General features: G+C 35.4%; 1 protein-coding gene across 1 annotated transcript in view; it reads right to left on the bottom strand.

The window, feature by feature from the left end:
• Positions 1 to 24725, bottom strand: part of LOC149781946 (cell surface hyaluronidase-like) — a 29257-nt gene extending 4532 nt beyond the window's left edge. The window contains exons 1-12 of the mRNA XM_089935041.1: positions 24687 to 24725; positions 12053 to 12269; positions 11355 to 11509; positions 8903 to 9065; positions 7652 to 7876; positions 6481 to 6668; positions 6120 to 6192; positions 5393 to 5523; positions 2996 to 3126; positions 2521 to 2590; positions 1458 to 1584; positions 349 to 412 (exon numbers count right to left, since the gene is read on the bottom strand). Of these exons, the coding sequence (XP_089791167.1) occupies positions 349 to 412; positions 1458 to 1584; positions 2521 to 2590; positions 2996 to 3126; positions 5393 to 5523; positions 6120 to 6192; positions 6481 to 6668; positions 7652 to 7876; positions 8903 to 9065; positions 11355 to 11509; positions 12053 to 12269; positions 24687 to 24725 (1583 nt within the window). The remainder of the gene's footprint in view (positions 1 to 348; positions 413 to 1457; positions 1585 to 2520; positions 2591 to 2995; positions 3127 to 5392; positions 5524 to 6119; positions 6193 to 6480; positions 6669 to 7651; positions 7877 to 8902; positions 9066 to 11354; positions 11510 to 12052; positions 12270 to 24686) is intronic.
• Positions 24726 to 26904: the final 2179 nt, after the last annotated feature.

The raw sequence follows: 26904 nt of genomic DNA on the forward strand, positions 1-26904 counted from the left end.
CCATCGAGAAGCTACTGGCAAGCTTTCTCACATACACACATTGGCCGAACCCGAGATACGAATCCAAGCAGACATATGTGAGATGGCTGTGATCGATAACGGTGAGCGCCTGGTCAGATTTCTTTATCAAAGATTAATTTCCATGCCTGAGATGTAAGGCAATATCTATCTATTTCTCCTGGCATGCAGGTTACTCTTTTATTTAGTTTTTGCAGGAGCAACTTTCGAAGGCACCCACAATCAAGATGGGAAAAGTTATTATAAGGGCATATTTGTTACATGCGAAAATATAGGAACGATAATATATACACATGATTTCGCAACACAAAATGGAAGACGAACACTTACGATGAATTAGACATTTCAAACCAGCCACCACGAATCCATGCATTCTGGTTCCAGTTGTTGTAAGCTAGAAAAAGACAACCGTAAACATCTTTCACGTCATTGCCCAGTCATGCATGATACAAGTAAAATAATTCTTCTGAATTTGTTTAGTCACACAAATTATCTTTCTTTGTAAGGGTTTCATATTTCTATCGTATCACAGGTTCCGAAAATACTCAAAATATGTTTTAATACAATTATCTCTGATATCGTTAGCGTAATAGGTGGAGCAATCTCAGCAAGTATATTTCATCCAAAAGCAAATGAAATGAAGGCTGCATTGACATAGGTAAGTGTAAACATTGTTTTGAAAAGAAAATACCATCCACATAATTAGTATTCTGAAAGACTTTGAACACATACAGGATCCTTTTCTTTCCTTTTTCATGGCTCACAACCCCAAATGGAGTTCCGAAACCAGGAAAGAAAAGGAATCTAACTGGATACCCCGCCTTAGAACATTTAAACCAAGTTAAACCAAGAAGACTAGAAAAAGACAGCCATTCACAACTAAAGTTACCTTTATCCAGCCGGCATGTTCGCTTTTCCATAATTCTCTAAATTTCCTTATTAGTCACCCAATAATCTATAGTTAAAACGATATCAATGAAATATCCGGGGTATAATTTACATAACAGATGACGCTATGGCTCATCGGTTTCTAGGTCAATATAAAATATATTTCAGCATCCGCAACAAGTCATAGTCATGTAAAGTTTACAAAGACAACGGTTTGTCTGTTTTATTTGATTATTTTGTCCATGTTTTGTATTTGCCTTTGAAAAAGACTCATTAAGAGTCGAAAGCGCATAGGCCAGCTAGATACTAGTTTTCTACTGTTCGTGGTCAGTTTCTTATATATATATATATATATATATATATATATATATATATATATATATATATATATATATATATATATATATATATATATATATATATATATATATATATATATATATATATATATGTAATACTACAAACATTTCAGCTCATTTATATATGTTTCACTTCCTCTATTCTACTTTCCCTATTTAGAATTTACGTTTGTATGTCATTGACCCCTTTACCTGTTAAACCAATCAATTTCACTTTCTTAGCTGGTGATCTGCTGTTGGTTGGATCTTCCAGTGGATGATAGTCATTGCAGCAGTCTATTTGTCCATCAGGTGTTAATTTGTTGTCGATGAATAAACCCTAAATAGATATAAAACATTTAGCATGCTTGTACTGTTAGAATACAGTTCAAAACTAAATTATAATGTGTCAAAACACACGGAGCAGCAGTAAATTCACTAAACAGTGCTACCTTCTGCATGTGATAAATCCTTTACCAAAGTAATGTAACATTCTCCAGGGTTGTCAACAAATGTCACATACTCGACTCATGAGTAATGGATTCTGATAAAGAAAGCATATGTTACCGAAAATGCATTCTTATCAGTTTCCTTCTTTACCGATTATATCAATTCCCGTCCATATTTTCCAAAAAACTAATTACTTTAATTAAAACATACAAATATGGTGCTCCCATCATTGTATTTGTCAAAGAGTAAGTGCATGCAATTCTGAATGTTTCAATGCTTATGTCTTTTTCAGGTATTAAACTAAATGAATTCGTTATTAAATAACATAATACAATCCAGGTTTTGTTTTTGTAAAGTACTTACAGATTCATATCCGTGTACTACGTTGTTTTCGAATAAGGAAATAGCTGTGCGGCGAGCTTCCCCTGGTGCCATAAAGTTTTCCGTAGCCGATGGACCTAGAGGTGACTCTGGATAAATGTACCAAATTCCTTTCCCCTGAATTGATGAAAATCATGCTTATCAAAATTGTGGTGAAATAAAACGTGTATTCACAAAATTCATTAGACCAATAAGACTTAAAACACCCAAAAGAATCGAATCATCTTGGTTTAGGTTAGGAATAAAAACCGGCCTTCTTGCAGGAAGCAACTTGAACATTTTTGTAAAGCTACGTTTGTATGATTTTAACCATTTTGTAAGTTAACTAATCAGTTGTGTGCGTTGTAGGATGAACTTTCTTTTCATAAAATGAGTTGCTCCTGATTTTACAAACTGTATTCAAAAGAATGAAATTCGTGCTAAACACGTGGACAAAACAACATACCTCGCCACCAGCACCAGCATTGTTTTTTAGGTAATTCAGAGGATTGGTCATCCAGTAGGATGTAGGGTCACTACAAAAAGATCAGAAATTGAAATTTGTTCATTTATGTAAGAAAATGTATCTTTATTTTCAATGTCTTGTCTGAAAGAAAAATAATTAAAGAAAAAAGAATCCTAACAAATCATTGTATAATTCAAATGCAAAATTTGCAAAAGATAACCACAAACTCACTGAATTGTTGCAATAGTTTTATGAATATAAGATAACTTAGCACAATTTTTTTTATTAATGTTTGAAACATTTTGGTACATTTGTTCACAATGCGTATGTATTTAAAATTAAAAACAAAAGCTACCTTTTTCAGTAACACAGTAGAAGATTCCAAACTAAAGCTACACGTTTAACTCTGAGGATGCACTTTGTGTTATTCATTACGACATAACAAGTTTATTATAATATAGCCTAATAAACTTACCTATCAGATGGGATGAGCTTTGCCTTCAAGGTTCCAAGAGCCAAATTCCCATCCAATGTATTATACTTTTCCCCACCGTCCTCCAGAAAGTAAGAGTGCCCAAGAGAACGATAGCAAACATTGTCCTTGACCTATAATATAATTAATATAACTCATTAATATTTATATACAGACAGGGTCAGCAGCAGAATAACGTGACATGACTTGATAGAGATCATTTTAAAAATGACATTAACGACAGGAGGAAAATGCCCAGCGTGTAAATTAACCAAAATATTTCTTCACAGAGGAAGCATTTTATTTTGAGAGGCTTTAGCGATTGAAATAAGATGTATAGCATATTATGAATAAATACGTTTATATAACAAAAGTTAAAATACCAATGTAGATGTCATAAAGAGCGGCCATGGTACATAAAACTAATATAACGAACATTTTAGGGACGTTAGAAATCATGCCGTGTGAAGCGGAATTCACAATGGATTTTTCCCCCATGAAAATGTGAGAATTTACCGGCAATTTGCTGGGATTTCATCTCTGCCATTTGATAGTATGTATGATAATGGGTCATTTGATCTTTTGTTCAATGGGTATAAATGTTCTCTTCTTTAACGAAGTTTTTGACGCTTTGAATACTTTGAAATCACCAACACATAAGGTAACATTCGGTCCATTTCGCTTTATATTATCGATCGTCTATAAATCAACTCCTAATTCAGTTCTATTTTAAGATAACAAACTTTACATCATATCACACGAACTGACGCGCAATTCAATTCAGGCATGCTATCAATGCAAAAACCCAGCAGTTGTTCGATTTGTTTCAACGGAACCATTTCCGTTTGTGTGACACAAATTAATTAGCAATATGAGATGTTTCGCAGGAGTCGGGTTTGTTACCAGGGTACCAAATCATTGAATATCCAGAAGACCCAAGGGAAACGCCACAAATTATAGTTAAAACAGGAGTTTTGCTTTTAGCCATTTAGTTGTAAATAAATTTTATTTATACTGTATATAGTACACATTTTAATGTGATCGTCTCTGGAAGCAAAGGTTTGATCTGCCTACTCAGTTCCTTTATTAATTAATAGATAGCTATAAGATGAACTATTTGCGATGTGATAATTTATTTAATAATTCCAAAGTACTACCGATGGATCAGTTCGCATAAAAACTAAAATCTAGGTTATTGTTTGCATAATCAAAATGGAGACTTTGCAAGTTGCACAGTAATCTGACTATCTTTCAAAAATTCAAATGCACAAATTAGTTTTTATTTCCATCAATGAGACCTAACTACTTAATATTCGCGTATAAAATTGGTATCGTGATATATATACAATACAAATGTCCTGATACTGTCACCATATACTCAAAAAGTGAAGGTTTGTGTTGGAAAGTTTTCTGTCATTTGCATGGAGGGCGGGTCCGCTAAAAACAACGGAACAGTCTTTTACGAGTGGAATTTTGTTTTAGACTGAAACGGGTTCATTTCTACATGCAATGAGCGTTCTGTACAAACATGATGCTTTTACCAATACAAGTCCTGGACTGGATAAGATCAATCAACACATAACCGAGTCTAAACCTGAATTTTAGAATCCTGAACCTGTCACAGATTTCACCTACAGAACATAAATAGAGGTTTAAACAAATATTTACGCATTTACGCCGAAGTTTAAAACTGGCTTAAATTTTAGACATTTACTAAATTTTGAGTCTGGACAAAATTTAAGACTTATTTTGACGAAATATAAGTCTGATCAGAAGACATTTAAGTCTGATCAGAATAAATTTAAGTTTAATCAGAAGAAATGTAAGTTTGATCAGAAGAAATATAAGTTTGATCTCAAATGAACCAAACATTCTGAACTCCACAAACAGACTAAACTTTAAGACTAAATTTAGTGACATTTGAATCTGCTTAGGCGGAAAGTCAGATCTAAGTCACAAGAACAGCTAGAACTGAGCAATATATCTAACTGATTTTTAGGCGTAACTTACAATTTCCGAAATCAAACGATTGGACATGACTTTAAAATTTGCGTTGTTGAAATTTTGATCCAGTTATTCAGTCTAATTTTCAATTTTAAAGTGACATTGTTGCTAAGAAGCATGATTTCGACGACCATTTAAACAAAGCTGAGAAACAATATGATTCTAAGTAATTACAGATAATAGCTAAAATAATGTTCCTGTTATCCCAAAAGGTCTTGTAAATAACATATTCGCAAGTTTTGGTATTCAAGGGGTTAGCATGAGAATTGTGACGTCTAGAAATTGTAGAGTCTAAACGATTACGGTGTGAGGGAAATACCCATCTAATATTTTGGAAGTAATAAATATGACATATAAAGAAGTTTCACTTTTATTTGACAAAATGAGATCTCTTACCAATACACCGTGAGTTCCATGGATAGTTACACATCTAGCAAAGGTATGGTGTATACTGTTCTCCTTGACGTAAGGTCTGTTGGTGTAATTTCTCGTGTCTTTGCACATATGGAAGTGAACGGGATATGAACCTGGAAGGAACGCGAATTAAAATATTTAAATGTATATCAGTCACATGTCTTGATCCAATTTATGTCAGTAATTTTATGGCTTGACCGTCTCAATGCTCATACAAAACAAACGTCTCATCACTAGTATAATCAATAAAAGCATCGAGTTAACTAAAGCTAGAAGAAAGACAGAATAAAGAAAAGCGCAACTCAGAATATTACAAATGCAATTGGTAAATTTAATGATGATGTTTTAAGGAATCCTCTCTGACATATCTTGTGGAAATTACATGCAGAAGATTCATGTATGATTTTCTGAACTTTAATGCATTGCTATTATTTGTATTTTGTCTTTTTGTTTTAAATTTTCGACAAAAGCCATAGACATCACAAGTAATCCTATATGGCTATTGGGAAAAAAGACAAGAAACGCATTCTTGAAAACTTCGTTAAATGTACGGATATAATCATAGCCGGTGTAAAGTTAAGAATAATTTCTTATTTCCTTAAAACATGCTATTACAAAAGCAGTATGATAGATTGATCAGAGAGATAATGATAATATTTTCCTTAATCATGTATTTATTGTGAACAAACACGGCTTTAAGCACGCATACCCAAATCGGTCTGTTGTCCCATGTGATACAGTTCAGTTCCTTCTACTCTCCCATTCTTAAAACCGTATAAAAACTGAAATGAAACCAAAGTACATGCATGTATATGTCTAAACTATATATAGCAGCAGAATTCCACCTTCTACGAGGAAAATGCATGATTATGGATGCATTAATGACGTAATGTCAAGGAAGAATATATTGTTAATGACATATATGTTTATGGTAAATATGTACAAGGCCACATTTTATGGTCAAAATGAATCTAGCGTTAATTCCTGGCAATAAGCTGAATGTATCACATTTATTGACAAGTATTATGTACATATGCTGAAATTGTATATGATATAAATTCGGCTTGTACCTTGATGTGTCCCCCAAACGTGTCATAGTTGAAGTTGCTGCACTTTCCTGGACTATTGGCATCATTGACGTAACAACTAGCCTCCATTTTGCCCTCAAAAATAATGTTTCTGCTCAACAGCGCCACCTCTGCTCTCATGTCTACTACTCCATCTTCTACCCCGCCCCAGTGAGTGTAACGGGGTGGTACTGGTAATGCGAAGAAATCAACCATTTAATAATGTATGTAGAAGATTCCGCACGAGCACCACCACTGTCTCCTATTTTTGTACAGACCTAGTATCCACCCTGCTTACTACAAAATGCAAAACTATGAAGACGAAAGTGTTGACATGCACTGAAAGTGTATCACTTTTTTCTTATTAAAGCTGTTCGGCATTGGCGCGCAGTTGTTTTCCTTAAATAATATTTTTAAACAGTGATAGACACTAACACCGTCTATAAAGGTGTGAGTAATACTTCAGTCAGAGATAAACATCGTGTCCAATGTATTTTCGTACGTTTATTACCTTTAAAGGTGTATTATAGAACACAAAAAAACACAACACAAAACAACGTGTATCTCTACCTTGTCAATTGCTAGTTAGATTTCTATTGCAACTATTTACAATTATGTACAGTGCACGATGATATTGTTTATAATTATCAAAAGCGTAAAGGTTTACTTACAGTCTATCCTGACTTGCTTGTTGCTACATGAAGAACATTCTATTATTGTCCCCTCTTCCGCCTGGTTCCAATCATAATCAGTGGAGGAAATAACGACCTTGTCCCCTTTAATAAGATGGGATGAGATCTAAAGTACACGCTCATTCATTATTATTATTATTATTATTCCTCCAGACAGGCTAATAGATTGTGTATGCCATCATATCAATATGCAAAGAGGAATTCTACAAATTCTTTCTTTATATTCACTTAGCATCCATTTACCTTAAATCTTATGGCACATCTTACCTTTGAACTAAGCATGATGTCCTTCTATTAGAACTTCTATGATTATTTCTACGTCCTAATACTTACTGAGCTGAGCTAGGTAAAACTATTGATAACTAATGGTTTATTACAGCTCTATGCTGCTAAGGAGCTTGCTGTTGATGTCTGGTGTATTTAAATTTTAGAGTGGTTTTGAGTCCATGTATGCATGTCCTAACAAACAAATTGATTATTACCAATATTCCATGTGGTCACATAATCGATGAGAGTTATTATGGGATAGGCGGCAAAAGTAGTAAAGATGAAAAAATTCTGTTTGGCTTTCCAGGATTCGTCAGTGTCAGTCAAGCTCTCCACAAGAAACTTCAGCCCTTTGTCCCAAAGAGTCAATTCAGCGGAGGCAAGACTTCCTGAGCTGGATGGAGGAGTGATTGTCTCTTTCACCACTACACCAGTGGAAGCTGCAATAGTATAAAATGTTTATGGTCTGGCACGCATACATACATGCACGCACGCACGCACGCTTGCACACACACACACACACACACACACACAAATACATACATACATACATACATACATACATACACAGACATGCAAACAGCAAAGCAGAATGAATCAAAATGGTCATTTGCAAGGAGATAATATTATTAGGATCATGTATAGAGAAGATAAATGACACATATAAACCATTTAATACTATTTCTCTATTGTATTAAGTAAAACAATCACTGATAAACTTTGCTCATTCCTTAGGAGCAATGAATTATAAAAAAGTGCGCGTATTTTTCCAATTCATAATTTAAGTTGCTGTTTGGTATTTGGAAATGTTCCTGAACACGTTATATGAATGCAAATTCAAAGGACTTGTTTGGAATTTTTTGTAGTATTGGGATTTGTATCAAATTTAAGAATGCCTGGGAGTCGTGAAACTAATAATAATTCACTAATGAAATTGAATTTGGCTACAAACATTTCATTTCTGCATGGAGGATGGCTCGATTTATTACAAATTACGTTTATTTTAAAATGTGAAATTTTACTTTTATACACCAAGGCTGCGTATGCATTCATGTTGTTGCTGACTGTCCTCAGCTTGCTTGTGCCTGTCACACTTCCAAAAACTAAAGTTTCAAATGCGTTGTAGATTTCGGTTAAATCATTGGTCAAGATCAAATTCTTTCTCAGCGAGAACAAAAGCACCTCGTTGTTTGCTAATTCTGTGAAAAGAGAAACACACACATATAATAATAACGTCATCGTTCAGATTTAGTTTCACTCAAGATAATCGGAGGCTCTATCTATTCTGTATTAAAACAAGGATTTCATGTACCCAAGGATGAAATGAATAAGCACAATTCTATACTTAATCAAATAAGGATACTCCTTTTGATTTTACATATTTAATTTAAATTCTTTATAACCTAAAATTAGAAGAAAAAAATTGTTTGCAAAGCTTGACGTCGACAGATATTGCTCAAGCGTACCTGTAATCATTTTTCGTAAAGTATCCCGCTTTTTAAGTTCATTCCAAGAGTAAAACCCAAACACTTCAAATTTCTTTTTCACAGGCTGATTTAGGGTATTGATTTCGAAGACGTATGCTACAAGGGCGTCCATCCAACTGTCAGGATCGTTGGGTCCATCCACCTGAATGAGAATGTAAGGATGGATTAATATATATTTATAGAATTTATGTTGGTGTTTGAACAGAGACAAGGAAATCCCAGTCAAAGGGTTATATTTCTGTCTCCCACGAGGCTATGCCACGCGGAGAGATAACTAATGTAACCCCGTGACTGGATTTTCTTGTCTTAGTTCAAACACCGACATAGATAGTGTTCCTCACTCATCTTTTTTCAATTAAATTAATGGTACCCGGCATGCTTGCAATATAGCTAGCAAATGCAACACGCATATTATCAATGAGCTAATAGTATAGCCTCTCACGTTATGTAAAGGTCATCAAGTTTTATACTATTTATGAAAATATGAATAATTTTCTAAGTGTAGTCTAGTTGTATATGCCGTTCCTCGTAACAGCAACAAAATCAAGAAAAAAGTCATAATTGTTATGTGTTGGAAGTATTACACAACAAGCGGTTTGGAGAAACGTGCTATAGCTATATCAATACCGCACATTAATATGAATATGTTAATGAGATCAATTAGAAGACCTGTCGACAAAAAGTACATATATTCTACGCATGAGAAAATAGAAACATAAAAACATTTGAGATTATTACTGTATTAATACATTGAATCGATGTATGCCATACTAGAATAACTATACATAATTAATATTTTAAATGGATAATATGTAACTTTCAACAGTGCCAATTTGGAACACGTACTATGGCAGAAAATGGCACCATACTTTGCATTACAAGAGGCCTACTGGATACAGTTTTAATCAAGTGTGTAGTAGCTGAGGAGATTTCAAATTCATGACTTTCTGGGAAATTTATATTTTCTTTCATGGAAATAGCAAAGATGTAGCAATCGCTATTGCAATGACATACTACAAGGAAATCTACTTGTGGAATAGCGTGGGACCTGATGAATTATCAGTCTGGTTGGTAGGTGCAGATGTTGTCATTCGAAATTGCTTTACTGTGTCTGAGTCATCTGGTGTGGAGTGTTGTTGTTGGACAAAGTTGAGAAAACCAGCATGACATAATACATTGATGATTTTGTGCCGGCTTTGCAGAGAGTATGGATTTCTGTAGCCAGCGATGTGTATAGCCTGTGTGCCTCGAACTATATCAAAAAGCTCAACGTCGTGTGTGTATGTGTGTGTGCGTGTCTCAAAATGGTTTGGTTTTGTGTTATTAGAGTTGCAGATACCTTCAATTGCTTTATTAGTGAATTTCGTTATGATATGTATTCGTTGTTTTCGGTTGTTGTAGGTGTTGATGTTGTTAGATTTTATAACAACTCCGTAAGGCACAACAGAAAACAGCAAAGGTATCTTCATTGTAAAAGAATTTCCTATTGCATGAACACCATGACCGAGACGACCGGACTGAGATAACAAAACTGAGATAAGACAAATAAGCTTAGCAGAACAGCTAGATTTCTTTGTCGAATCAGTGAAAAATAGATGGGATGAAATACAAACACATAACAAAATTAATCGTAAAGATCAAGCTAGATGGATGGAAACGTAGAGATGGCTAAATAAGTAAACTGTTAAATATATTTATATTCTACTTTGATTTATAGATTGTTGAGCATCAGTCAAGGAATAAACATATGCACGTTAAATGCACTTCAGAAAAAACTAATTTACCAGTTAGGAATATTCCTTGGAGGAAGACAATAAATAATTCTAATAATTAGCATGATACTAAACGCTTTGATTGTGAAAGAATATAGGTAAATAAGACTCTGATGTCAGTTATATTCGGCACTGGGAAGAATAATTTCTTTCCCGTTTTCCGATTATTCTATCAAAACTGACCAGAAATGCATCTGTACATGCACCCAAAGATAAGTTACGATAAAAACAATATTCTGGTAGAGCCAATAGCAGATATAGGTCTATTAGTGGTTTGACTTTGACCCCAACACTGGCTTGTATCTATCATTGAGAAAAGGTCTTTGTCATGCACAATCTTTGCGAAACAAAAGACCAAATATGATCGTCCGACCTCAATTGGTTAAACAGGGTGTAGAATAAAATTGCGTTTCCAAATTACCCATAACAAGGTCAGACTAATCTAATCTACTTCATATCAGGGCTGTATACGGAATAGAATCATAATATACTAATTTTGCAGTAATGAAAAACCAAATAAGATCACCCTCTCTCAGACGGTGTTGAAGACAGTTTGGTTACAAGGTTGCCATTCGGAAGAACGCTTAAATCGCGAATGGACAAGAATGCTACAAGACATTGAAGAAACATCTACTGGATATTTTCAATTGTACACATACGCTATGATCATAAAGAATTCCGTTTGATTTGGAGAGCTTCTGTAGAGTTCCATCCAGTTTAGTCCAGGACAACTTTCTCTTGCCATGAACCTCCAGTGTACCACCGCTCTTCACTAAAATTGACTTTCCGATTTCTGGGAAATCACCGCGCTTTCCTGTCAAAAAACACAGAAAAATGGGTAAATGGGTAAATGAATCGATATTCGTCATTGTTATTCGTCATTGTTGTTATCGGTCCTCTATATCCTGTCCGATATAAGTTCATCTACTCATCTCTTGCACTTGCATTATTTCCTGTTTATTCTCCCCCAACATCTCTTCTAACATCACACTAATACGCAGTTACGTGAAATGCAACCTATCATACAAAAACTATGGTAGATATATTGCCATTAACTTATTTTCATAAACAGCCATTAGTCTGTTAGTCGTAAAAGTAATATACGATGAGACTTTGACGCTTGAACCTATTACGTACATAATTAGCATTTGAAAGTTTCTATACGTTTGCGTCAAAGATTAGATCACACTATTCTATTTTGTCTATCTCATCAATTTATTTCGCCATGCTTCTTCAACTCTTTTGCATCTAATCTAGTATTTATTATTTAGACGTAATATGCAGTAATATCTTAGATATGAATAACATGCAGAACAATTAAATGAATCGATGACATGTTGGGAAATTCAGTTCTTACCGGCAAGTGTTACATGAACGTTTCCTTGATGAAGACAAGATTCACTTCCAATGATGACCTCTCCTGATATCTCTATAAAGTTTACTGTTAGCGTGATATCCACGTTAGGACTGAATACGAGCTTCCCACTAGAGATCACTACAATGCCTGTCAGGGTAAGGGTTGATTCATCTAGGAGTATGCCCGTGTCGATTGTCACATTGGCGCCAACAGCTGGCTGAATAATAATAATAATAATAATAATAATAATAATAATAATAATAATAATAATAATAATAATAATAATAATATGTTGGAAAGCATATATGCTATAGGAGACAGATATATATATATATATATATATATATATATATATATATATATATATATATATATATATATATATATATATATATATATATTGGATGACATCAGTAGCAGATCCATAATACCTAGATAATTAAAAACGATATTATACATTGATGAGATGATTACACCGGTCAACAATGGAAAATTATCACAATATGTCCGATGTTCGCTTGATATACCCCAGGCTCACGAAGGATAGAAATATATCGATCCGTTTTGTAAATTTCATTTGCTCATGGCATTCTTGTTTCTTTATTTTCTACATAAGTAGTAATAGGTGATACCCTACGGACAAAGGGACTTCTATGTTAAATTTACGTGGTTGTACCCTACCTACAATGGGAATTTAACATGAGGAATTTTAACATTGGATGTATAGGGACAATGGATTGGGACTGTCTAGGGTCAAAAATGTTGGGACTGTCTGGCATCAAAAATAGTGGGTTTGTATAGGGACAATAGGAATGATGACGTCACGGTGGCAAGAATGTTAAATTCCCATTGTCCGTAGGGTACAACCCCACCCAAATTTAACATAGAAGTCCACTTGTTCGAAGGGTATTACTACTTACCTCTCTTGTTATTAGTGTTCAAGACTAAATAGTCACGATCTCTTCAGAAAGGAAAGTCTGCATGAACATTGAAATATTTCACAATGGCGAGGTCACAATATCAAGTGATTAAATAACAGGCTTAGTCTCACTTGCTCGGCAGCTCTGATGGGTGCTAAGCATATACAATTTCCATTTTGCAATACGCTAAGAAAATATCTCCTGGCAACACCTAATAATTACCTTTAGCTGCAATGAAAACTAACGCCTAGTATTAATAATGTAGGGCAGCCACCCTAAGTGTTACAGATTTCCCTTAGCATGCGAGAAAAGACACAACCGAAATATTTCATACGTCTAATACAGATTTATACACAGATGTGACTTCAGACTACAAAATAGGATCCCGCTATCAAACGTTATATCGAGTCAGGTATCTTACTACAAAGTTAGCACATAAAAATAACTTGAATACAATTGTTATATGGTATAAAGAAATTGGCAAAGTACGTAAATGTTAATAATCATTCGGTTTGCGAATAGTTAGTCAGATCCTTCAATCTATCTGTCTTATTTTAAAATTAATTGCAGACTGGTAAATGTGAAAATGTGAAAAAAAAACTTGTTTCTATTGATCTTGTTTTCAGGTAGATTTCTGATAGTTTTCACACATTGCTACAACCATCATCATTATTCTCATCGTCGTCGTCGTCATCATCATCTCATTCATAATATCGTGTTCTTTTCGTAATAACGTATACCATCTATGTTCAGATGTTGCAATGATGTTCACATCTATTTCTTAATATCTGAAGCCTCTTGTGAGTAAGGTTTCTGATTTTGTTTTATTTTTGTTTTCCATTTCCCGTCGATTTTATCAATCTTGCCATCTCTTATAGATGTAAACGGGTTCGCCACTTATTACGTTTGAATACCTATCTGAAATCTCCTTACCAAACTGCCTTTATTGAATGTATGTATGCATTATAGCGAACATAACTGTTTGTAGCCAATAAAAGTGGTACGGTCATTGAAGAATAATGGTGTTGAAGACATACTAGTGGTGGTGGTGGTAGTGGTATCCCTGCTCTTTGCACAAAAATTATAAATTCTCTTCTTCATATTTAAAATATGTAAACCAATAACCAACCAAAGCAAACAAAATGGATTCTAAATCTGCCTCCCCTTCGGGGTCGATAGCTACCGCATTTTGTTAGATAACACCTATGCTCGCTGCATATATAACCAAATTGAAACAACAATACAACCACCATAGTCGATTAAATGTAATACTGTGAACGCAGACATGTTTGGAATTGTAAATGATCATAGGAATAAAATGTTTCTGATAATTAATTGTCCAATAAAACACATATTTTGATGTTTTAAGACTTTATTTACACCGTTTAAAGGCATTTGGATTAAACGATGTTAAAAATGCAATCAAATAACAAAAAGAAAAATAGAAAAGACAACATTACCTTTCCTGAAGACCACGTTGTCGGATCTGACCATAATTTAAGAGATGCATCTTCATGTGGACAAGTGGCTACAGCGGCCGTTTGTTCATGTGCTACTAATAGCAGGAACAACGCCAATATATGGAACGAGATACGACATAATGCCATCATCAGCGTTCGGTAGTATTTTGCTAGATAAGGTTAAGGTGCTTGTATTTATACTGAAGTTTCCGATCGCTATTTGTGTGCTTTGCCACGTGTCTGATGACATCATGTTTCGCTTTCTTTCATACTCAGCTAATAACAATGTCATACAAATATTGGGTCCGGGTACTGATGTACCGTTCTGATGCACACGTGTATCAGACGTAATCACCTCGGGCGATTCGTTCAATTTAGTTTAATTATACTTAACAAGAAAGCGTTATGGGCTAAATAAGTTAGCCTAGATACGTGACATACGACTACTAGGTCAAGTTTCGTCTGGCTGATGCTTCATACATTTCCCTGATAAACATTTGTTGTTCTAGCAATCAGTGAGGAGGGTTTCAGGGGCGTACAATAGCGATTTTATTAGTGTCTTATACCGATTAGGGTGTGTACGATATTTTATGGTTTTGTGCCGCTAGTGTGGTTTGTGAGAAGATAGTAAATTTTGTTGATATCATGAAAACTGGCCTCAAAAATTCACTCTGATATTTCAGGACTTTTCTTCTTGTTGCATTCAGAGAGAGAGAGAGAGAGAGAGAGAGAGAGAGAGAGCACTCCAGGAGTAGCTAAAAAGAGCGGCATAGACGCCTTATGGATTACATGTTATGAAAATAGCTTGGAAAAACATTATTACAGGTTACTGTACCATTATAACCCAAATGGAAAATTAAAACTAGTCATGAAAAGATGTTTCACCGTGGGAACGGAACATTGCGGATGACAATAGGGCCTCCTTTGGAAGTCAATAGCATGTTTCGGTTATAAATCACTTCCCCCGAAAAGAGTTTATATGCAAGCATACTATTTGTATAAAAATAATGTTAGATTTTCTTCAGACGCACACGTACTTTCTTTGTTTGGTTTGATTGGGCAATACAAGGATAACATCAATTTTATGAGCAATTTTGGTTGTCATGAAATTGCCAGTTTAACAACGTCAAAAGATTTTCTATTAATAGCTCGAAGTGATTTCTTTGAATGTCTTAGTACGAGTCAAACAATCTTGGCATCATTGTCCTTGCTGCTGTTCTTGCTGTTGTTGCTTTTGATGTTATAGATATTGTAGAAAGTATATGTCTCTTGTTCTTTGGTTTTCACAGGTAGGTTCGATATAACGCTCTTATTTCTTTATGTTCGGTCCGAAACTGATGTAAGAGATCCACTGTTACACTAATTACACATTATTGACTGCTGAGAGTCATCGTTTTCGTTTCTTGCGTCATCGTCTTATGTTGTTGTTCGACTGAAGTTGATTCTTCCTCCTTCTAATGTTGTGTATAACACAGAAATTATTCGTTTGCAATTCATTGCATTATGTCGGTACCCTCCTAAATTGTTGTGTGGCAAAAGTCAGAGAAAGTTAAACTCAGTAACTTGGTTAGAAGTAGAAGCTGTGACAGTAATGTTACTGCAGCATGTTTTGATTTGATTGCAGTGACATGAACCCTAATATGCTCAAAACGGTTTCTTGACTTTCTCATACTTGATCGTATAAATGCTATTTTTGAAAAATCAGAAAAGGACCATGCCTAACGTCATATCACACACTGAACACAGTATAATACTTATATATGAAAATAAGAGCAAACACCATTCAGTCATACTATATAATATGAAGCAAGATGAGATAAGAATACTGTCTGATATCTCTCGTACTACATATGGGTAGACAAAACATGGTGTTATAAATGTATCGTTTTCAATGATGTTAATATTATAGTTAAAAATATAATTGGTCCCTTTTAAACAACAACCCAATAAAATAGGTTTTATCCAAGGGATTAAAGATGTCGTCACATATATGGGCTCGGCTAAAATCACTGGTACTAATATATTTCTAATATCTGTAAAATGAAATGATATTTGTCTTCTATATGACTGTTGTCTCATAACATGTTCATTGATTATCAAGGATATCATTATGCGGAAATTTCTGTGTAATTAAATTATGGACCACTCATGACGAAACTATCACTTGTGCAATATTTATAGGTTCCTGCATTTGTATGGGAAAATATGAACGAGCTATTTGGATGGAATAATGTACGACCTTCTGACAAAACGAGTTCATATTTTCACATACAAATGCATTAACCTTTTTATTATATGCTCATTTTTTATTCTACAAGAAACAACGTAAATGAATGTATGCCGTATTCCAAGCTAAATACACAAGCTCATATTCATCATTGCACAAATTATCATTATTACTGCGCACATAACTCCGCCCAGATAAATTTGAACTTAGCCGCACGCTCGACATAACTTTGGAAAGAAAATGGTGCGTCTAGTTAAAATTGAAATTTGGAGTCATATTGTGCATGAATGTGCATTGCAAGAACTTTTCGATTTGATCTCGAGTGAATAGACTTTGGTATTATTCTCGATTCTAGGAAATTTCGTGATTATGGACTGGATTTGTATGCGACAATTCCACATGAAATACATGAGATTGAGGACGCTAAGGAGAAGCCTGTTGACATCTGCAAATGTGTTTCTGTTTCTGTCATTGAATGTTTGAAATCATAATGTGGAAAATATTTGAAGTCTTTCATTTGCAATTATCAAAAGGACGCTATGGAATTTAATGTTTTTTTCATTTTGAGTGCAGTAAGGAGGATGTAATTGCAATTATCATCGAAATTACAGTACAATTTCGAAATACGTAATCAAGATTGAGAACCTATGACATGGCTCATGTAATTTGGATTTGCAGAATTAAGAAAATACATTTTGAGGAAATTCAGGATACAAAACTGTAAGTAAATTTTATTTTGCCATTCTTATCACCAGCTAAAGAAGAGAGTATATGACTTGTCACTTGTATGTTATTTGTAAGGACCAATTCTTGCGTCTGTTGTATACTGTAGCTAGCCTAAATCCGAAACATTGTATCAACGCGGAATGTGCCAAAGCAGCTGGTATGTGGCAGTCCACGAAACATCTGTTTTAGTTCATTCAGAAACAAATTTAAACAACCACAACGTAAAGAGCCCCTTACGCGAGTGTACATGATTTATACACAAATCAGAAGTGCTGGCGTATGCATCCATTGTTTGTTTACAATAGAAAGCAGTTCCTTTATGCATATGAATGCTATATGTGTATTGTCGCGCGGGTTCAATATCGGGTAATACTGCACGATTCTGACAATGTAAAGTTAATGGGGGAGAAAATGAGCATATAATAATTCCGTGTGTCTACAGAAAATAGAAACCATCCTGAAAATATTGTGCTTTATAATACTGCTCTAACATAAAACACGATGGCTTTCGGTACATATCAGAGACAAATTGGACAGCTTCATCAGTGCAAGCAGATACAGAAACAACGAGTATGCTTAATTAGGAAATTAGACTGTCTCACTTTAGAATTCATTCATTCAGTCGTTCTTCTAATTTTCCTTTTAGCTGAATATGGTAATGATTTGATCGGTATACATTACTAAGAGTATACAGGAGCTATAATGTTGACAAATTGGAAAAGTGAACTCATATATGATCGGGAAATTCACATATTCATTCATACAATCAAAACATTATTTAAATAGACCGATTGAGGAAATCATATAATTTGTTACACTAGCATCACCATTTGAAATATACGTGAAATAACTCAGCCGATATGGATTCATTCTGCAATATATGATGTATATAGAATATATTATGAATAGTAGCAAGATAACAAATGTGTTACAAGCATACTCTTCCATTTACTGTCCAAGTGAAATTCATTTGAGTAAGAATACGCGTTTTCGTCCTAACATAAAATTAGTCATATCACTATCTTAGAAATCACCTAGATAAGGAAAGCATTACAACTCTAAACGGATTCTTTTCACATTAGTTACGTCTGCTAGAGATAAGGACAAAACAGGCATACACCTTAAACATCCGCGAACCAACTGACTTTTCTTCCTTTTTTATTTTGCAAATGATAAAATATTGTCCTATAAAACTGTGGCATTAACGTAATAAATAGAAAAAGGTTCACAAAAGCACATATATAAACTCTTGCGCAAAGCGTCTGTCGGTTATTTTCAAATTTATATTTAATCACAAGGTCTATATTTCAAACACAAACGTGTATTTTGTGTACATATTTTCCACGTGAGGGTCTTGGGGGCGTTCCTATTTTTTAATTTGTTTGTGATGTTTCCAGCTTGCTGTTTCTAACCAATAGCTAAATATCATCCTTCTTCATCCAAGTTCCTCTGTTACCACGTGAAATGGGATAAATATCCATGTATTCGCTTCCACGCGCAAGTTCAGGCTGTGATTATCACGACAGGAGAAGCTGTTTATGATCATATACTCTTGGGTGTTTGATATCAATTTCTGCATCAAATATGCACTTTCTTCATCAAGTAGTATATATTAAAGCAGTCGTTTGTGAGTCAGACAATAAAACGGTTTGGGACAGTTTTATTGTGAACTAGATTAACTGTGTCCCGAATAGTGGCTTAAATATTTGCGTAAAGTTAGTTAACAGGTGCGATTTCTCAAAACCAAGTGGTAGTAATAATTTAAAAGGCAAAATATTAAAATCTAGTATTTTAACGTCATCGACACACTATGTCTCATTGTTTGACGACTATCCATCCAGTAACGTCTATTCTCACCCCGAGGCACCAAAAGTAAATGGTTGACTAAATATATTGTCCATTTGCTCTTAAAACTTGAGTAGTTACGTTTCATTTGTTTAAGTTCTTGCTATATACCAGTTCAAAATAAATATTGTCCTTACAATTCTCAATAACACAATGCCTGGGATTACTACTGGTGACAAGGGCTTAACATTTATCAGTAGAAAAATGGGTCTATGAGTTTGTGACCTATAAGATTGTCATATAATCCTTGGGAACTAAGCGATCTACCTGGAGTCACCGAAGCCTTTAGGTTACTTTGTGAGATAAACAATGATTTATTGAAATTGCAAGTTTAAACGATACTATTTTCACGCATCAGCGAACGCAATGTTTACTCTCTTAGCGGGTTAAATGTATTTTGGTTCACACGTGGGTCACAATTTATCCGAAACAAAATATGGACAATAACATGTCCCACACACAAAAACATTTGCGTCAGATGTTTTAGTTTACTGCCAATTATCTAACTAGATACACGTTCTAAAAAATTTTTTTAATAAAAAAAATTCGTCGAGGCGATTTCGAGAAATCTACTGCTAGATGAAAGTCGATTAAGACACGTGCCGTGAAAACATTATATCTTTAAACCGTTTCGACATGGAACCTTCTTTTATATTTTCTCTCTTGGGGATAGTCAACTCTCGAACGAAGTCCTGACGAATTTCGTCGATAGCAAACTGCGATATAAGGTGCGTTCGACGGGTACCAGGTACGAAAAACACGCACATATTAATAGACTGAATGAAAGAGTTTGTACTAACTGAACTTCTGATTACAGGATTTTGATTTCAACGCCTGTTGAACAGTACGAAAGTAGTGATCCGTTCTAACAGTAGGAAAATTTGAGAAAAAAAAAACTTTTCAGCCTATTTCTAGAACATTGCGGCTAGATAAAGCAATCAGAACTCTACAGATGCTGTAAGATTATATCTTACGTTTCCATTTGAGCCAATTCGTCCCCTCTTTATTAGGTTTTTACATGGATCCATCTTTGATATTTTAATCCTAGGGTATAAAGTCCACTAACCAAGGACGTCCTGACATTTCGTCGAGAGAAAACAGCGAAATAAGGACGCATCATGGTGTAACAAGCTAACCGGGTGGACTTTTCGGATTCACAACAGAACACTTTTGGCGAAGATATAACTACAAGGTTTAAAAATGGATGACTTGCATGAGCAATTGATTATGAATATGTGTGTGTATATACAATCCGAATATTGGATTGAATTAACATAAGAACGCACAGACTTGATGAAAAATACAAAAAAAAAAAATAATTTTGCAAATACAGAGACAAGGGGTGAATATTTCACAACGATTTGGTAATGAAACGTTGGATATAGTTTACTCAGGTAGTAAAAGATGTAAAATTTTACTCAAGTAGTAAAATGCATTCACTCAGGTAGCGAAATTATGGTGACAAGAAAGAGGGACAGATATACAACTTATCAGTCCTGAAAGATACACTGGGTTTTACGAACCCTAAAATTAGCCCACGGCTAATAAATTACATATACGGAGACACACTCCGTCATCAGTACACGTTTTTTCAGCTCCACGGCTGCTACAGTTCAGCTTCACAGCTGCTACAGACTCTGGACACTCAGAAGACTGCGAAACACTCGGAACACTCTGAACATTAGACCCTACGGACACCCGAACGTTAGACACTCCAGACAACCCGGACAGTAGACCCTCCGGACAAACCGCACTGTAGACACTCCGGACACCACGGACAGTAAACACTCCGGACACCTCGGACAGTAGATCACTCCGGACACCCCGGACAGTAGACACTCCGAACACCCCGGACAGTAGACACTCTGGTCACTCCAGACACAAACACTCCGGTCACTCCAGACACATACACTCCAGTAACATACAGAGACACAGACACTCTAGTCACTCCAGACACAGACACTCTGGTGACAGAGAGACACAGACACTCCGGTCACAGACACAGACAGCTGAAAATATATCCAATACCGTGTATCATACAGGACACGGGTATAATAACACAATGACGTTATACACGGTAAATTATATAGATTACATTATCAGCACAATAATTACAAAATGACAGGTTCAAAAATAAACCTAATCTTGCTCGATAAGAATCCTACTATATTAAACAGTCTTTTTTAAAAATGTAGCTTGTCATTGCTAATATAAATCCCTTGCTAAGTAGAAAACGAGAATAGAAATATGTGTATTATGCTGCGTAAACCAAAGCTATATAGCAAAGATTAAAAGATAAACGTGGTAAAACAGTACTTATAGCTTATAAACTAGAAATTAATAAACTTACATACCTCGAAAGCTGGATATGTGCACGTTTTTGAAGCAGACTGACTGCTGACAAGACTATTTGGTATTGTTAAGAAACTTACGTACGGTAAAGTATTTATACACAAACATAGTCTGTGCATTATATGCATTGGTTCGTCCCATCGAGAGCACTTCGCACGTGCGGCATGGGATGAACCGAACTTACTATTTCGAAACACGACACAATATACACAAATCATCCTCTGGTATCGTTGTAACAAAAAACGAAACCGGAGTACATGTATTCAATAAATAAAAGAATTTAATTCCGTGACAGAACCTCCCCCCCAAAAAAAGTGGTAACACTTTTAGAAAAATCACGGAATGTGAACATAAACAATTGTTAAAACTTCCAATTTGAATAGTGAACGAAAATGATCTGATAACTACACCCTACTTTAAAACTCAGCACCCACATTTTCCGATCCTCGAATCGCCTCGATCCGAAAACTATGCGGTTGCAAAGACAACGCCCAACGCACCAATCTTGCATTGCGACCTTTGCTTTGTTCAAGTATAAGAGCGGCTGATGGTCCGTTTGGAAAGTAAACTCCCTCCCGAAAAGGTACGTATATAATTTTCCTATCCCCTATACTAAGGCTAGGCACTCCTTTTTAATTACTAAGTAGTTTCGCTCCTAGGGAGCAATTTCCTACTTGTATAAGCAATGGGCAATTTCATTCCCTCTTGCTCCTGTATCAAAACAGCCCCAAAACCCGTATCGGACGCATCAGTCCTCAGCACAAACGTTTTGTTCAATTCTGGCAACTTTAACATTGGTGCACTTACAGTTTCTGTTTTAAAGCATTAAATGCTTTTTTCCTGGCACACACCCCAAGGAATTTATTCAGTTGCCCTTTCCTAGTCAAGGCTGTTAATGGGCTGGCAATAGCCGCAAAATTGGGGACACATTTCCTATAAAACCCAATCAAACCAAAGAAAGATCGTACTTGTTTTTTATTTTCTGGTCTAGGTGCATCTTTGATTGCTCCTATTTTATCTGGGTGAGGTTTCAACTGACCTAATCCACTCACGAGATGTTCCAAACACTCTAGGCTAAAATACCCTATACTACATTTGGGTGGGCTTAGCTGTAATATTTGCAGTGTGAAGTCTATCGAACAGATCCCGTAATACTTTAACATGTTCATCCCATGTATGTATATAAACAAAGATATCATTTACAAACTGTCGACGTTTTCCATACCGTTTAATAGTTTGCGCATGAGACGAACGCATGACGCACCGGCGTTGACTAAAGCGAAAGGCATAACTTTAAATTGATAAAGACTTTTCGGATTCGCGAATGCCGTTAACTCCCGGGCATTATAGCGATTGGTATCTGCCAATATCCCTTGGTAAAGTCTAATTTGGGGATGCATTTATGACCTGCCAAGTTCGAAAATAAACTTTCCATATCTGGCATTGGTTCTGCGTCGAACACGGTGATTTTGTTCAATTGCCGAAAATCAATGCAAAAACGGTTCTTCCCGTCTTTCTTTCTGACTAACACAACAGGGGACGAGTACGGGGAACTGGAAGGTTCGATCACTTCCTTGTCTAACATTTTCCCCACTTCTTCGTTGATTGTCTCTCGCACATTAAAGGGTATTGGATATCATTTAATCCTGATCGGCTCTGAGGTATTCAACTTGATCTCGTGTTGAATCAATCCAGTACAGCCCGGTTTGTCCGTAAACACGTCAGGGTATTGGGACAAAACCTACAATATTTGTGCACGCTGACCCACTGATAAACCCGGGCATACGTTGATCTGGTCAATACCTTCTTTCCCTACGTAATTGGGGTATTCAAGGGGCATTTCTGTCCTGGAGACGATTCCGATTCGTCACACGACTTATCCTTTATCACCGCTACGCATACTACATTCAAGACCCCTTTATCCATTGTTTGTCTAGGTCTTTCTAGATAGAGTTTAAGCATATTGACGTGAAATATCTTGGACTTACCCTCCACGTCAATGATATAGCCCATTTCGCCTTTCACCTGTTTGACTTCGTATGGCCCTTTCCATTGGAATAGCAGCTAATTTGTATTCGTTGGGAGAAGCACGAACATCAAACGTTTTACTTCGCGTTCCTCTGTTGTAGTACTTCACGTACCTACAACTAGATTTCGCGAGTTTGCCTTGCGTCATTCGACATGTACGCTCTAATCGTTCGCGCAGATCTACTGCGTATTGGTAAGTAGTCTTGACTTCTTCGTCCGCGACTTCGTCTGACCACAGTTCGCGTAAAATGCGCATAGGACCACGAACTGTCCTACAGTACAATAGTTGAAACGCGGAGAAGCCTAACCTTTCATGAGGAACCTCACGATACGCGAACAGAATTGCGTTCAGATACCTATCCCAATCCTTAGGTCTTTCCGCACACATACTAATAATAAAAATAAGGACTTTGTATAGCGCCTAATCTTTACTAAGCGTTTTACAACATTAGACAACACCTACAAAATAAAAAAACATATATAATGATACGATTACGAACACAAACACCATGAAATTAGAAAACATAGAAGAAAAAAAACATGCTGAGTTTATTTAAGGTAGGAAACATTATTAGGTCTTTAAGTTTGTTCCGTCGCAACATTTGCTTCAACGTCGCGTTGAATTTCTCGACCAACCCATTGCACATAGGGTGGTAGGGTGTCGTGCGCAACTGTTTAAGGGACAACAACCTTCTAATTTCTGCCATGAGATCTGAGGTGAATTGCGCTCCACAATCCGTAAGAACCTCTTCGGGCACTCCGACCCTGCTGAACATGTCCTCGAGCGCTTCGGATACACGTTCGGTTTCAATCCATGGCAAAGCTATGGCTTCGGGGTATCTGTTAGCGCAATCTACCAGCGTCAAGATCAATCGGTTTTACCGATCTGTATGTGGAAATATAGGTCCCACATTGTCAAAGGCCACTCTTTTAAACGGAGTATCTATCAATGGCATTTGACCTAACGGTACTCTAGTTATCCTGCCCTTAGAGACAGTTTTCTGGCAAACTTCGCACAAGCGACAGAACCGCGCTACGTCGCTATTGACACCAGGCCAATACAATTCTCTTAATACCATCTCTGTTGTTTTCTTCATGCCTAAAGGACCCGCCATACTCGACTCCTGCGCGACCTCGAGTACATGCGACCTGGATTTATGGGGGATCACTAGTTGCAAGAACTTCCTATCAAGTGTAGAGTATTCTCTATACATTAAACCTTTCCGAGTAAGGAATTTAGAAGAACCCCCGTTCTTACTCTTACTCACGGTACCCGATAATGCTTTCTTCGCGTTTGCACGTAGAGACGCGTCACATTTTTGCTCATTCTGAAATTCTTCGTGGGAGATATCTGTAATGGCTTCCAGTAATTTTAATTTGCGTAAAGGTTTGTTATCTTCCTTTCCTGAGCCCTAGTTTGCACTGCTTGGATGATCGGGAATATGCTGTAAAAATAAAAGAATAAGAATTTACGGTTTTAAGAATCAAAGCCAAAAAACAAACTCCAAGAATAATCCACGAATAAAAGTTTAGAAGTCCTAATAATAAAATGTTCTAATGATTTCAAGTTCGAGTCCCGATGAAGAATCCAAGATGGAAGGCGATGACGTATGCTGTATCCTGTTCAATGTTGTTGTCTATAGCTCCTTGTAGAAACGCAAGAAATCCCAAAAATATTTTTACGAAATGTCTTATTTCAAGAATTATGTATGAGCACAACATCTATTTTCAGAGAAACGAATTAATCTTTTAGAATCCAAATAATCTGAAGAAAAATTAACATATAATTCAAAAACTGGCTACAACAGAAGGAAACGACTTGACATCAAGCGTTTTTATGCCCAGACTGTGAGATCGATCTCTAAGCATCACTATTAAATCTAAGTAATGCGCAATTTTGGAAATGTCTAATTGCAAAATAGAGGATCACGTGATCATGTTTATATATAAAATATCACGTAGCCCCTGTATCCTTATTACTCCGAGAATAAAAGTTGTTTACTTCACTAAAAGCTATTTACAAGTCGCGGGTCATATATCCAAAACAGCCACGATCTCAACCTTATTATTCCCACAATAAAAATAAATAAAAAAATAACTTGTTCGCGTGACTGTTACTAATTTTAAACTAAGACCGACAACCAGGTCAGCTTTATGTTTACGAAAATGAAGAGTCAAGGTCAAACTATTTTCTGGAAAAAATACTATTTCCTAGTAAACGAAAGAATATTATTTTGACATATAATGACATTAAAAAATTAAAAGATTTTAAAGCTGACAAATAATTAAATAAGATATAAATTAAGTCAAATATAAACAACGGTGCTCCAACAGTGGGAAAATGTTAAAGAAAACTAGTCGAGCCGATTCCGAGAAACGTTTGGCTGTATAACGGATTTGGGTACACTGCCTGGCGTAAGAAGATTATATTTCACGTATACAGTTTTGACATTACCTTCACTCTTTGAAGAGTTTTTAAAGGGACCCTTCCTTACGATTTTATCTCTGTTGGAAAGAGGCGACCTAAGAAGGACGTCCTGACGAATTTCGTCGACAAGAATCAGCGAAATTAGCGGGTTCCTATGGTTATTGGGTATGAAATCTCACGCACAATGTGGACCGATTGTTTAAATATTACATATTAAATATTTCAACACCTTCTAAACGGTATTTGATTTCAAGGCATCTTCAGCTATATCTAATCCGATATCGTTTCCAACATGAGGAAAAGTTTAAAGAAAATTCGAACAGAAAAAGAAGTTCGGTATCACACATGCCGTAAGGATATCATATCTTACATGTAAAGTGTAGATATTACGTACCCTCCTAAAGAATTCTGACATTTACCCTTCTTTGACATGTTACATATAGGTGGTAGAGGCAATCCACGAAGCAATTTTCGTTTAATTAACGTTTACATTTAATTTTAAGTGTTAGAGCGCTTTGTTATATATATATATATATATATATATATATATATATATATATATATATATATATATATATATATATATATATATATATATATATATATATATATATATATATATATATATATATATATATATATATATATATATATATATATATATATATATATATATATATATATATATATATATATATATAGATAGAGATATATAAATATAGATAGAGAAATTAGGTACCCCCATTATAGAGTTCTGACATGGACCCTTCATTGATATTTTATCTCTAGGAAATAGAGTCCACCTACAAAGGAAGTCCTGGAAAATAAGGGGCGCCTTAGGGGGTACCGGGTATGAAAACACGCAA

This window comes from Sinohyriopsis cumingii, chromosome 15 (genome assembly GCF_028554795.1).
Source record: "Sinohyriopsis cumingii isolate HCF-2022 chromosome 15, ASM2855479v2, whole genome shotgun sequence".
Taxonomy (NCBI): domain Eukaryota; kingdom Metazoa; phylum Mollusca; class Bivalvia; order Unionida; family Unionidae; genus Sinohyriopsis; species Sinohyriopsis cumingii.